At 32.7% G+C, this 15,007-nt stretch overlaps 1 protein-coding gene across 1 annotated transcript in view; it reads right to left on the reverse strand.

Annotated features, from left to right (window-relative positions):
• Positions 1-15,007, reverse strand: part of COL11A1 (collagen type XI alpha 1 chain) — a 225,180-nt gene that overhangs the window by 96,531 nt on the left and 113,642 nt on the right. The window contains exons 26-31 of the mRNA XM_004002244.6: positions 14,627-14,671; positions 13,438-13,491; positions 13,310-13,354; positions 8,142-8,195; positions 6,397-6,504; positions 3,192-3,245 (exon numbers count right to left, since the gene is read on the reverse strand). Coding sequence (XP_004002293.3) covers positions 3,192-3,245; positions 6,397-6,504; positions 8,142-8,195; positions 13,310-13,354; positions 13,438-13,491; positions 14,627-14,671 — 360 coding nt within the window. The remainder of the gene's footprint in view (positions 1-3,191; positions 3,246-6,396; positions 6,505-8,141; positions 8,196-13,309; positions 13,355-13,437; positions 13,492-14,626; positions 14,672-15,007) is intronic.

The following is a 15,007-nucleotide window of genomic DNA, read 5'->3' on the forward strand; positions in this document are numbered from 1 at the left end:
TCCGGGAGTTGGTGATGGACAGGGAGGCCTGGCGTGCTGTGATTCATGGGGTCGCAGAGTCGGACATGACTGAGCGACTGAACTGAACTGGATGCCCACATAATGGGGGAAAATGTCTGCAAATTACATTTTTGAAAGGCTTTCAAAAGCCTTTTCTCTATCTCTGCTGCTGCTGCTCTGCTAAGTCTCTACAGAGAATCATATAGTTATATCTGGTAGAGTATTACTATGTGAATACTCTAGGACATTGACAAGTAGTACAATTCAATATGGAAGTAATTCATTTCTATCAAATTCAATTTAAGGACAAATATTCATCTGTCCTGAGTAGAAGAGAAATTCATTTATAGAGACTTCATTTGAACAAATGGCTCTTATGTATCAATTTTATGTTTAATAAATTTATTTTCTTACATAGTTTCTGCTCTAAGAAATTTATGGGAAATAGACAAAAATGTCTAATCCACCAGCTAAATAATTTGTAATATATGGGTATATTTTTCTCTTTTTCACATGTAAAAATTATCACCAAAATATACAGTTTCCATGAAAAGACGTCTGCTTTTAAGTGGAAAAAATAAACAGCCAACAAAAGGCCAAAAAGTCAATGGTTAATAGCAAAATCAGCTCTTTTGGTGAATAAAACTTTTAAAATTAGTTTAAATGCTATTTTTAAATATAAACTAATTCTATCTGAAAATAGTTTTTACTTTTTGAAATAGCTATCTTTTGATACAACATATAATGGTACATCTTTTAAAAACCCATTATGGTTTACATTTCTAGTAAGATATTACATAAATTATATTGTCTAATTATAGTCCTTATATTGTTTGAAAATTAGCAGCCAAGTTTTAGTGAAAGGGAAAATCGCTCAGTCATGTCTGACTCTTTGCAACCCCATGGACTAGTCTGCCAGGCTCCTCGGTCCATGTAATTCTCCTGGCCAGCATACTGGAGTGGGTAGTTGTTCCCTTCTCCAGGGGATCTTACCAACCCAGGGACCAAACCCAGGTCCCCCACATTGCAAGCAGATTCTTTACCATCTCAGTCACCAGGGAAGACTAATTATAGTCCTTATATTGCTTGAAAGGGATTAGTAGTCTAGTTTCATATTTAGTATAATAAAGTCTTAAGCCTATTCAAAATTCACTGGCTTCCACATAAGAAAGGATGTGACCTTATCTTTGATTTTTGATGTATCCATCATTTTTTATTTAAGAACTGAGAAACATAAATGGTTTTGATCATAGAAAAAAGTTAGGAAGAAAAGTAAAAGATAAAGATAAAGACCAAAATTTCAGACATTTAGGTTAAAAGGTAAAAATGCAATGTTTGATTCCTCAAGGAAGAAGCATTTCTCTCTAGTCATTCTGGTCCATTTTGTTACTAAAGAACTGAATGATTATTGAACATAGTATTGACTTAAGAAAAACAGAAAAATATAAGAATTTCAAATAAACCCTTAATAGAAAACTATATTCATTCATGTAAATGTAAAAACAGATTTCAGTTTTTAAATCAAAACAAAACCACAACTGCAATTCAATTTAGATCGAAAATTTACCCAATAAGTTAAGAATAGTTTAAAGTTGTATTTTATAAAGCAAATATCTTCTTTTACTCAAAGCACTTGTGAAAATGCTTGACATCCAAAAGGAAGATAACCAAGTAACAGAATAGGGTATTAGAGACAATATTTAAAAGGTAAAAATTACTAATTAATGCTTGTATTATTTTTTAAATCATAGATTAAATGCATCTTTCTTTAGAAGGACTCCATTACCTCCTAGAATACAAAGAAATATTCTAGAAAGCCAACTAATAGGGCAAAACTGTATGGCAAGCCTAAAGTACTGTTATCACATGATAATGAGTCACAAGTGCATGAAATTCACATTTGTCAGGAGGTAGGATATTTTTGTCTCCCATTGATTATCTGTGAAACATTAATAAATATATGTTTGGGCATTATTATACCCAAGCAGGATGTACCCTTATATTCTATATCTGTCAAACATTAACAAATCAAACAGGGATAGATAGATGACAAACATATAGATAGATAGTAGATAGATAAAGGTAATCTCGTGTGCATGTAACTACCTTTATATTAGTAAGCAAAATTTATATATGAAATCATTTAACCATTTAATATAACTAGTCAATCAATCAAAAGAATCCGTAACAAAGTTCTATAATGAGCTCGAGGAAAATTAGTGCTAGGTAAACACATATTTTTAAAACACTTTTTTGCTTAAAATATGTATATTTCACATAGTCAAAAACAGAATCTCAGTACATTGAGTGCATGAGTTGAGTAGTACTCCCCCCCAAAGACACATCAAATACCCAACTATTCTGGAATTTGTGAATATTACTTTATTTGGAAGAAAGGGGTCTTCATAGATGTAATTTAGTTCAGGATCTTGAAATTAGATCATCCTGAATTATTCAGGTGGTCTTTATATCCAATGAAAACTGCCTTTATAAGAAGAAGAGAAGATAAGGACACAGAAAAAAAGGCCACGTGAAGAAGAGGTTGGAGATTGCACACAAGCCAAAAAATGCCTAGGGCCATAGGAAGATGGAAGAAGTCAGGATAGATTTTCCCACAGGGCTTTTGGAGGGAGTATGGGCTTGCTGACACCTCAATTTTAGATTTATGGCCTTCAAAAGTGTAAGAAAATCAATTTCCATTGTTTAAATAACCAAGTTTGTGATGATTTGTTACAGTAGCCCTAGGAAACTGATTCTGTGGAAATAAGAGAAAATAAAGAGGATGAAAGAAGAGCCATTCTTTCTCTTAAAAAAATATTAAATGGTAATTCAAACCTTTAGGGAACTAGACAGGAAATCAAAAGCTATTATCCATCACTAGTCATATACTTAAAACTTCTAGATCTATTAATTAAATGCTGCCTTGGAATAGACCTTATTCCAATTACAAGGAATTGGCTGACTATGACTTCCTCTGTCTCTAAAATACTCCAGTCCAAAATCACATAAGCTCTCTGAACTCTCTGCAGTCTCAGTGCCCATAAATGCATCTGACTTTCTCTTGTAAGATTATATTTTAAGGATTCATCATCTCTACATTACAAACTGAAATGTAACCATAGATGATTAATGTTAAATGTATCGACAAAATGCTAATGAACAAGCTATAAAAATCAAGCTAATTGTTTTACCTTTGGACCTTGTCTTCCTGGATATCCGGGTAATCCTGGAACGCCAAGTTTCCCCTAAAGTTAAAATAATAATAATAATAATAATAATCACTTCAAAATAGAATTCAGTCTATTAGAGCACATAAAAGGAATATTTGCAAGTTTTTCCATTTTTTACTTTCATTACATTTCTTAATTTGAATAGGAAAAAAATGTTACTAATGCTGTGATGTTCAATAACTTAAGCTCCTAAGTGACAGTGTCTTCTTTAAGGACATAGCGAAAGTCATTCAGTCGTGTCCAACTCTTTACGACCCCATGGACTATACAGTCCGTGGAATTCTCCAGGCCAGAATACTGGAGTGGGTAGCCATTCCCTTCTCCAGGGAAGCTTCCCAACCCAGAAATCGAGCCCAGGTCTCCCGCATTGCAGGCAGATTCTTTACCAGCTGAGCTACCAGGGAAACCCTGACATAGAGCACTGAGTAAAGATAATTCTAGGACTGTTTGTGAATGAAAGAATTCACCTAAATTTTATCAAAATTAAATACTATTTAAAATGAATGGCTGTAGTTAGAACTGCATGTAGGTTTTGCCATTTCAACTAAAGGTAATCTATTTGAAAAAATTATTTAATTTCTCACTGTAAATAGAAAGCAAGCAATCATAAGTTAACTTTTTTTTTACTAAAGGAAGGCTTAAATAACTATATTAAGAAATTTAACTTAATTTTTGAGCAAAGTTTCTTCTTTTATTCAAATATCTGAATAAATTGAGTTAATAAATACCAAATATTGAGAGACATAGCTAAATAATGATTTTTGTGGACTGTTAATTCCTACAGGTGGAAACTTGAGGGTGTAGATATTTTCTTCCAATGCAATAAAATTACCACTCAGTTTGAAAGTGCTGATAATGATAAATTACTGTGAAGTCCAAAGACATATAGCATATGCTAAAAGGTTTAAAATGCTAACCTAACAAAATTGACCCCCTGAACAAAGCATTAATTTAAAAATTTGGATAGAAAGAAAATAAAATTAAAATAAGTGGATTGAATAAAATATATGTTTGTGAAATCTGACTGAGACAATTTCCTTAAGATCTTGAGAAAGTATGTTTAATATATAAAATATTTATCAAAATCTTAAACATTAACAGACAAGTAGTATCATTATTTCTTATGTGCATTCAAAATAAATAAGAACAAAAACATAAACAAGTCCAAATTACTATCTATAAAACTTTAAAAGATGAGGAGGCTTTATGAACAAAAATAAATATTTTACTGGATGAAGCAAGGCAAGAAATTAGGAATACAGTTTATGATCTTGCTATTATAGATGGGGGTTCCCTGATAGCTCAGCTAGTAAAGAAACTGCTTACAATGCAGGAGTCCTAGGTTCAATTCCTGGGTTGTGAAGATCCCCTGGTGAAGGGAAAGGCTACCCATTCCAATATTCTGGCCTGGAGAATTCCATGCACTATATAGTCCATGGGGTCACAAAGGGTCAGACATAACTGAGCGACTTTCACTTTCACTATCTTATATTGAACAAAACAGTTGTCTGATTCAAGATCAATTTCACATAGGTAAGCGGTCTTCACATGAAACATATTCAAACAAGCCTTAAGAAGCATACTCATAATGATACCACCTTGGACACAGTAAGTTGTCACACCTTGCTTTGTGCTACTAATTTCAAGGTTAATGAAATTCTCTTAATTATGATCAGAAAACTTTTGTAGTCTATGTTACTACATTAGAATGCAAATTCATTCATTTTAGAATCATTTAAAAATAAATCCAGACAGAAAAATTGTATTTTCAGTGCAGTGATAGGCAACTACAATAAAAGAGAAAATACTAATGAAATGCTAAAGATGAATAATTAGGAAGTAAAGTTCTGATGCCTCAGAACAGTTTGTGGGACCAACTTACACAGAATACAGTGGGGTTGCAAAAAGAGGAAGGTCCTAGAATATCCTTAAACTATTGGCAAATGAGCCCTTTAGGCAGAAGGATCATAGGTCTTGTAAGCCCGTATGCCCTGAACCCCATCTTTTCCCTCTGTTGCTTAAACACGATGACACTATTTATCCATTTACAAACAGCAACCAGGAGTCTGAAACTGTAAAAATCACTCATGATAACATGAGAAAATGATTTTTTATTTGTCTAGTCACAATATCTATATAATCCCTATTTTTTTTTTCTGGAACAAGATGGTAAAGGGCAGAGACAACACTTTTCTTATACAACATGCTATTTTCATATTTATAGAATAATGATGCTCAATATAAAAAATTGGAGACTAGACATACTTACAAAAAAAGGAATAGTTTGATTTATACTACCAAGAGACAAGTATTATTTATATTTTCCTCCAGTGTACATAATTGGATAGCACTTATCATCAATATTTCTAGTTTTACTTAATTTAACTTCAGGTTCATTACTGGAGGGGGTTGCCATTCCCTTCTCCAGTGGATCTTCCTGACCCAGGGATAGAACAGGGGTTTCCTTCATTGTAGGCAGATTCTTTAACATCTGAGCCACCAGGGAAGCCCTATAAGATGTTTACAATATCACTTAATATTCTATGAAGGCATAATTTTAATGTTGCCTAATATTATATCTAAATGTAACAGTCACAAATATTTTTGACATATGCATATAGCTTAGTGGCTGTGAAAGCAATAAAATAGTATTATTTAGGAACTTTTAAAACATGGTGATGCCTGAGTTAAACTGGATTAAAATTAAAACTTCTTAAAGTATGGCCTGAATATTAGTATCTTTTGAAACATTTATTGTGTAAAAATACATGCTTATGAGGAAAGATTGAGAAAAGAACGTTTTGGTTTTAGGGCCAAAGGTGATTCAACTTGCTCCAAAACAATAAGTTGGCCACCTTTCATTGATTCTTTCATCCTTCATTAATCACATGCAGACTCTGCACTTTTAATATAGAAGAGCGTTAAGAGTGGCTGATGCTACATGGCCAATGGGAGAAGAGACTAGAGAGCAAGGAAGTGTAGAAGAGGAAGAATGTGCCCGTCTCCTGATTATACTTCTAAGTAGCATATGGATAAGACATTGAAATTCAAAAACTTGAAACTCGATAAAACTCTTGATTTATATCGTGGGTGATTAAAATCACCCTAAAATCACAATCAAACATCACGTACAAGAGGGCCTGTAAATTTAAAGTTGTTCACTCACCTTCTCTCCTGCTTGACCAGGAGGACCGGGGTCTCCAGTTGGACCCGCTCGACCTTTGGGGCCTTCAGGGCCATCCTCTCCTCTTGGACCTACTTGACCAACTTCTCCCTGATAACAAAGTAAGAGCATTCTTGTAACTTAAAATACCTTTGAGACTGAATGGCAGAAATTATAGTTCATCAGAAAGTTATATTCTTCAACTCTTGGTTTGTTTACTCACATATATGACAAAGAGGACTGAAAGTCTTTGACTTTATCAATCTTTCAATTAGTACATAACTCAATACAGTCCGACATTTGAAAAGCTACAGAAGTCCTATGCTACCATGTATCACACTAAATTAATTTTAATACACTGAGTCACAGAAAGAGAGAGAGAAAATAAGAATCAAAATTAGAGACTATAGGTTGGCAATATATGCTACCCCAAAATACGCCACTTTGGCATAAGGATTATTTTGAACTGAAGGCAAGTGAGAAGCAGCAGATTTAATCAAAAAAGTTATCTACCCATCCTGTACTTGCTTAAAAGCAGGGAACAAATTTGCAAAGGTGTTTTTCCTTACCCCCTCTATCAGAAAAGACAAAAATTAGTCACTAGAGGCAACTAGACCCTTACTAGTCTAGAGCCAGAAGAATATATCTATACACCAGAGGAATTTATCTATACAGCAAACTTTCCAGCTAGCCTTTATATAACATTAACAGTTTCCATTTATCTGCCTTCCCACAGTTTATAGCACTAGAAACTCAAAGTCCTTTCCTCTTCAAAATTTATTGTTCCTTTGCTAAAATGATATACAATCACAAGTTCTAATCACGCTTGAATTACTCATCACTTAGTGTTCCCATGTATAATCATGATACACAAGACAAACGTCTGTTTGCTTATCTCTTATTAATCTGTCTTCTGTCATTCTATAATTTTAGAGGGCTCCAGTCTGAGACTCTATCAGGGTAGGAGGGAAAATAATTTTTCCTCCCAGATGATAGCAACTTTGGAAATCACTGATTGGAACATAAGAAAAATATCTCACCTGACTTTAAACTTTATTTTCACATTTAAGGTATTAGGTTCTAAATGTGTATGCTATTGCTCCCATTCCAGACACAGGCTTTATATGCATTTTAAGAAAATCAGTATTCTATACCATGCCTTTTTTATTCCATTCATTAGATACTATTATGCTAGTTATAAAACAAAATTTCCCAATAAACCATTTAATTTACTTTAGGTGACAATTTTTTGTTTTCAAGATACTCACTAACAGAAAAATGGTGTACTATATTGATACTCAAAAATTCAAGACAACTATAAGGTGAAAATTCATGAAAGATGCAGATATAGTCTCCAGGAAGCATAGCTCATTATATATGAACAAGATTTAAAACAAATCTATTGAATTAATTATATAAAGCAATTTGATCATCAATTTATAAAATATCTGTAAACAGTAACACCATATATAATATATATTTTGTGTATTTATACATATATATATATAACTATGCATGTGTAGATATGCTATGGGACATATATTTAGCATAGCATCCAAAAAATAACTAATACTATTTTATTTCCACAGAAATTAAGACATCTAATCTTCAGATAAAAATAGAAGTGAAAAATGTCTCAGGTAGCCCAACATTTGATTTATTCTATATTTGCAGTATTTAACTATATAGGAATAAGAACACACACATCCATAAATGCATGTACTAGTACAGATTTTCTTTTTACTTACTCTATCACCTTTGAGACCCATGTCACCTTTGAATCCTGGAAAACCATCTTCACCCTAAAAAGTATAAATAATAAAACAAGTACTTAATCAATTGTTTGGATAAATCTAGAATATGACTATATACATTATGAGTATTGACAATTAGGAAAAAATAGTTCTGAGAAATATGAATCTTACTTGTGAAACTTCCTCTTCCCTATTTTAAACCTTTATTTCCAGTATTCTCTCATTTCCCCATAATTAATGACTCTAAGTTATTTTTCACTTTCATGCATTGGAGAAGGAAATGGCAACCCACTCCAGTGTTCTTGCCTGGAGAATCCCAGGGACGGGGGAGCCTGGTGGGCTGCCGTCTCTGGGGCCGCACAGAGTTGGACAAGACTGAAGCAACTTAGCAGCAGCAGCAGCAGCAACAATGACTCTAAGTTACTAGAAAAGTTTTCACAAATGTGTTCGTTAAATCTTCTCTATCTTATGGAGAAAATAACCATTCTCTTGTAACAACATGTATCCTATGTTATTTGAACAAAGAAGTAAAAATTTAATTAACTTTGGTTTACAAGAACCCCGGATGTCCAAATAAATTGTCTTTATCTTTAATTTGCTGATACATACCTATATATTTTATCTCATTCATCTTGTCTCCTGTGCTTTAGATAAATGTGTTCTGGTTCAACTTGTTCTCTATATTACAACCTCTCTTCAGGTGAAGAATAAGCAAATTAATATTATCCTTTATGCATAAATAGAGATTGCTAATTGACACATATGCACAAACCAGGGAGGCCGAAAACTGGGCATCCTTTAGCAAAGAGAGGAGAAATTTTGACTATGAAAATACTTCTAGTCATTTTTACTATATCCAGCTTCATGAATGACTTTACTGTCTCTTAATTTCAAGAAAAAAAAGTTCCTAAGGAATAATCATTCATGTATTCAATAGCATTAGTTGAGCAATTATTCAGAGCACTGTGGAGTAATTTGAAGTTTTTATTTTACCAATAATTTGCATTAATTTTGGCTCAGATGGAGTAGAATGGGTGTTTAGAGATAAAAAGACATGAGGATAATGATAATGATGTACTGCGCTGGTACCAGTAGTGGTGGTGCTGAGGAGAGAAGGGTACTTGGAGAATTCACAGAGCAGCTGGTACCTTAATTTGTAGTTGGAGAACGGATGACTTGAAGAGTTTGAGAAAAAGGCCTGTCAGGCCAAGCATGAGAACAAAGCTAGGAAGATTAGTACCTACACTTCCACATCCTGCTGTGGAAATGACCTTTACAAAACACAAAACTGATATCAATTTTTGGAATCAATGATTCCAATGTGCTAATGATGACCGTAAGCTGCCATCTCCCTCATGATTGAGGCTTTGTTCACCTCTATAGTTTTATCTTTGGTTTAAATATCCCTTCTACTTCCATCCAACACACTGGAACTGAATTTTAGAAAAGCTGAATTTCCTGTATTTCCATTTGTAATTCTTGCATTGGTTAACCACTTCCACATACACACCCATCTGCAAATCTTTTACTTTCTCTGTCTACTTGGTGAGGTTTTCGTCATCTTTTAGGATTTAGCTCATGATTCTGCTATGAAGCGGTAAAGAATCTGCCTGCAATGTAGGAGACCTGGCTTTGATCCCTGGGTCAGGAAGATCCCTTGGAGAAGGGAATGGCAACTCACTCTAGTGATTCTTGCCTGGAAAATTTCATGGTCAGAGGATCCTGGTGGGCTACAGTCCGTGGGGTAGCAAAGAGTCAGAACAGGGCCCAGGGACTAACACTTTCATTGTTATGAGGTATTCCATGACCTCATTCTTTGCCTGTTAAAATTAACCTCTTCGTCCTATGTGACACACTCATCATTTGTTAATATAACACTACATCCTGTCTGAGAAACAGGGAATAATCACAGGTCTCTTTCTTTCTACTAAATGCTGAAAAACTAGTGAACATGAAGTCGCTCAGTCGTGTCCGACTCTGTCACCCCATGGACTGTAGCCTACCAGGCTTCTCTGTCCATGGGATACAAGAAACATGCCTAATTAACCTCTAGCTCTCCAATGCCTACTATATTCTGACCCTCAAAATCATGATATATAACAGATATTTATTAAATGCAAATTTGGAATCATCCTTGCCTCAGTGTGACTTTGGTAATGTATGCTAAGGTACAGAAGATATAAGGTTAGTAAGGATATATGAGACTTAGACCCGGAAGCGCTAAAGGCTAAGTTGCTTCAGTTGTGTCCCTTTGCGACCCCATGGACTATTGCCCTCCAGGCTCCTCTGTCTACGGATTCTCCAGGCAAGAATACTGGAGTAGGTTGCCATTCCCTTCTCTAGGGGAATCTTCCTGACCCAGGGATCCAACTGGCATCTCTTATGTCTCCTGCATCGGCAGGCAGCTTTACCACTAGCGCCACCTGGGAAGCCAAGACCTGGAAAAGGAATCAAATTTGATACAGTGCCTTGAATGCAGCTGGGCAATAGCAGAGGCTTAAAAGGTGAAAATGACCACTTAAATTCCTATTGACTGGTGTCTTCATTACCTGATCCCTAGAGAGAAAGGTAATTACACAGTTGCCAAGTTCAGTTTAAAAAAATACTGCACTCTATGTCTAAAATAAATAATAGTTTTTAAAATTTTTTTCAAAGAGAGATATTTTAAGAGAATATATAGTGAAGTAGAGGCTACTGCTATCAAAACTTTGTTTTCAATACATTCATAATTTTAAAAATAAAGTAGATAGTAAGTTAGTAAGAACGTCCTTACAGTAAGTGACATTTTTAAAATAAATGGCACTTTCAAGCAACTAAGCTTTCCAGTCCTTAAATTGTCAAATCTTAGTTAGTATTTTTTAATTAATTCATTTTAATTGGACGCTAATTACTTTACAATATTGTAGTGTTTTTTGACATACATCGACATGAATTAACCATGGGCATACATGTGTTTTCCATCCTGAACCCACTTCCCACCTCTCTCCCCATCCCATTCCTCAGGGTTGTCCCAGTTCACTGGCTTTGAGTGCCCTGTTTCATGCATTGAACTGAGACTGGAGGAAACAGCTTTTAGGAAACAGGTGAAAAAGGAATTCACCTGTGCCACTTGGTTGACTGGGTTATGTTGCTTAAGTTCTGAGGAATAAATCTGAGTCTAAACAGTGGAGAATTTTATTCTAGTTAGGGCATTAACTTGGTAATTCAGCTTTTGTTAATTACTACTGCTATTTGTAAAAAGAAAGTAGTTTCAATTTCCTTCCTCATCTCTTTTGAGATAAATGGTTGATTATAATATATATTCAGAAAAACAAATAGTGTACATTAAAATTAACTAGGATTTCATAGTTCTTTACAAAGTTTGAAAATAGGAAGAATTCTTGTTATAAAAAGTTTCCATTAAAATTTATACAAAATTTCTCTATATCTAGGTAAGCAATATATTACTATGTTAATATATGATATGGAATGAAAGGTACAACTGAAAAATATCTTAGAGATTTTTTAGGATGAGGTCCTCATTTTACAGACTTAAAATAAGGCTCGGGGAAAGTAAGCAACCTAACTTTACAAGTTAACTTTACAACTTTGCTATGAGTGCTATAATCAGAAATCAGAATGTTTAATTCCCAATTAAAATATTAATTCTTTATATATCTACTTGTTTCTCCTGAAACCATATACCACTCAAAATAACCAATAATATCAAATTTTTCCTACATATGACCAATATACATTTTTTCCCCTGAGTATGTTTCTTCTCACAAATATCTCATCATCTATAATATTCTTTTCCTTTGCATTTGCCACTACACCTCCTTCCAAAAAGTTCACAACTTTCCCACTCCAATTATATGCCTTTCATATAAATACTGCCTTCCCTAAAAATTCTTGGTGGGCACTAATTCCAGGGAAAAAATTTGAATTGATATTTAAATGTGTTACCAACAAAAACTGAGATTCTAAGTTCTAAATTTAGACTATATATATATATATATATATTTTTTTTTTTTTTTTTTGCCTAGGCTACTTGCAAATAATTGCAAGTTCAACATTGTCTAAGCCATCACTCTGCTGTCAGCTCAGTAAGACACTATACCCTGAAGTTCAACTGAGATGATAAAGATGAATTAGGATTCTAATCAAAGTAGCTGAGTTAATTTAAAACACATAACATATTTTCACGCAGTAGACTTGACAATATAGTCACATACTTTGACAGTGCCTCAGTATGTTACCTATTTATTCTTTCCAGAAAATAAAATATAACATATATAATAAATACATCCCTTCTTGTCATTTATTCCTTACTGATATCAAATCCATTCAAGGTGCTTTTAATATTGTGACTGTAGGAATAAACAGTTATCCTTGAAATAAAAATGTATATTCCATATATTTCTCATGAAATTCCCTTAACACTCTGTATTTTGTGTTATAAAATGTAATATAGTAAGAATTAATGCAGTACCAGTTCTGAGTAGTGTCATTCCATTTCAACATAATCATTGAGGATGTGGGAGCTCTACATTTATCTTAAACATTTCTCCCACCAGGGAGCCCATTTAATGAAAAAAAAAAATCTCAGTTTTGTTTTCTTCATCAAATTAAATTATAAGCATCCTTTAAAAGCATGCATATTCTTTCATTCACATTTATCTGATTTTACTCTTTATTTCCTTCTCATTTAAGCTTTTGCTATGCATGTGTTATCACATACAAAGATTTCTTCTTCCAACAATTAATTTCTATTTTGTACTTGACTTCAGTTTATGAAGAATGAAAATTTTAGTAGAGGAAAAAAGGGAATAAATATTCCTCTGTTATGTATATAACTAGATCCAATCCAGTCTTAACAAATACAATCATACGGTCAATCTTATAATTTAGAAAAGTTAAAGACATGCAAAAAAAAAAAAAACTTTAGTAGAATTGATTTTATATATGATATACCTTCGTTTTTCTTCTATAACTTCATCCTCACCCAAGGATATAAAACTTTTCTTTTAAAGTTTCCAGGACACAGAGTACAAAATTATTAGACTTGCATTGTGTGCTACATAAGTAATCATTCAATATATTTGAGAAATGAAATATCTGTTGAATAAATTTAATTTTTTATACAATAGCAATTAAAATCACCTAAATAAATTATGTTTTACCTTTTCACCTTTAGAGCCCTTGAGACCTCTGACACCATCTGCTCCCTATGGAATAAATTAGAAGAATTAAATGACTATAATATTTTACATTGAAATTAATTAATGTGGAAAAATACAATATTATTTACCTTTACTCCTCGGGGACCAGGGTAGCCAATGGGACCCTGTGGACCAGGAGGGCCCTGTAAAAGACCCAATGCAATTTAAATACATAATGCACTGAAAGTGTCCCTCACTCACATACTACAGTTTCACCAAGTAATCTCTAAGAAGATGATATTTTTCCACTTTTGGTAAAAATTTATTTGGTAGCTTATCATTTGTATCTAAAGTCAGATATGATGAACAAACATATCATACATTCATGTTAAAGTAAGATAAATGTCATAAATATATGAAGTAATATAAATAATCATATATTAATAATTAATAACTTCTAAGATTGAAAAAAATCTGATGTCCTTGTGTCTATAAAAAAAGCTATAGATTAACCAAAAGGATAAATAATTTCTAACCAAAATTGGCATTAAGTTTATAGCATTTACATCAAGAAAATGATCAAAATTATATATATTCCACAACTGGCTTCATTTCATTACTCTATCTAAAGGAAATAATACTAATATATAATAGTAATGCTGACTATTTTAATAAGAATCTAAAATTAGCAACTCTAAATAAAAATGATCTTACCCTGCTACTGTAATCCAAAAGTAGTATTAAGGTTGAATAAACTTTAATTTTGACATTTTATTTAGATATTTTGATAACTGTTTCTCTTTCAATTCCCATCTTATATAAAGATTATCAGAAAGTAATAAATATAGGTCAAATTCAACTGACATAAACATTTTAACAATATTCAGTAGTTCTTGTACAATTTCATTATTATTATTTATGATCATGTATTCCACATATAATATATTTGCAGAATGTGAATGTATTTCTGATCATGGGAATTTTTTTTTAACCGAGAATGATAGTCTAATTGATCTAATTAATCAAATTGCCAATACAGAATTAAAAGTTGTCTAACTAAGACATATCTTTTTTTTATTCCCTAAATTAAAAGTAACTTTAGAGCCATGATTTATACCTAAATGTTAGCAAACATTCTTTTGAAAGTAAATACATATTACAGGTGGAGAGTAACTATTTTTCACTACTTATTTTCTAATATTCATACCCCTAAATGATCAAAGAAATATATATATATATATATATATATATATATGTATCTCATAGAAATGACCAAAGCAAGGCATTTTCTCTGGGAGATAAGGTGACAGAACATTTAAATAATACTTTGTGACATACCAGAGAACCTTTTTCTCCAGACTGGCCTTCTTTTCCAGGATGACCCTACATTTGTCAAAAATATATACTGATGAGATGCAATATTAATGGTAATATATAATATGAAATTGTTTCCTTTTTTCCATATGTTGAGGTTTTACTCTTTATGTTTTGAATATATTAAATATTTTCCATCACTCTATATAATTTTAAATAATATTGGAAACTAGCATTTGGAAAGAAACATAAGTTTACATTTCATAATTCATAATTTCATAAGTGCAAAATTCACTAATGACATAATGAACTTGAGAGAGTTTGGGAAAAGCACATAAAACATGCATATTATTCATGAACAGTTTGACCCCAGTCTCAATTAATCTTAAATAAAAGTGTTTCAGT

Source organism: Ovis aries, chromosome 1 (genome assembly GCF_016772045.2).
Source record: "Ovis aries strain OAR_USU_Benz2616 breed Rambouillet chromosome 1, ARS-UI_Ramb_v3.0, whole genome shotgun sequence".
NCBI classification, from domain to species: domain Eukaryota; kingdom Metazoa; phylum Chordata; class Mammalia; order Artiodactyla; family Bovidae; genus Ovis; species Ovis aries.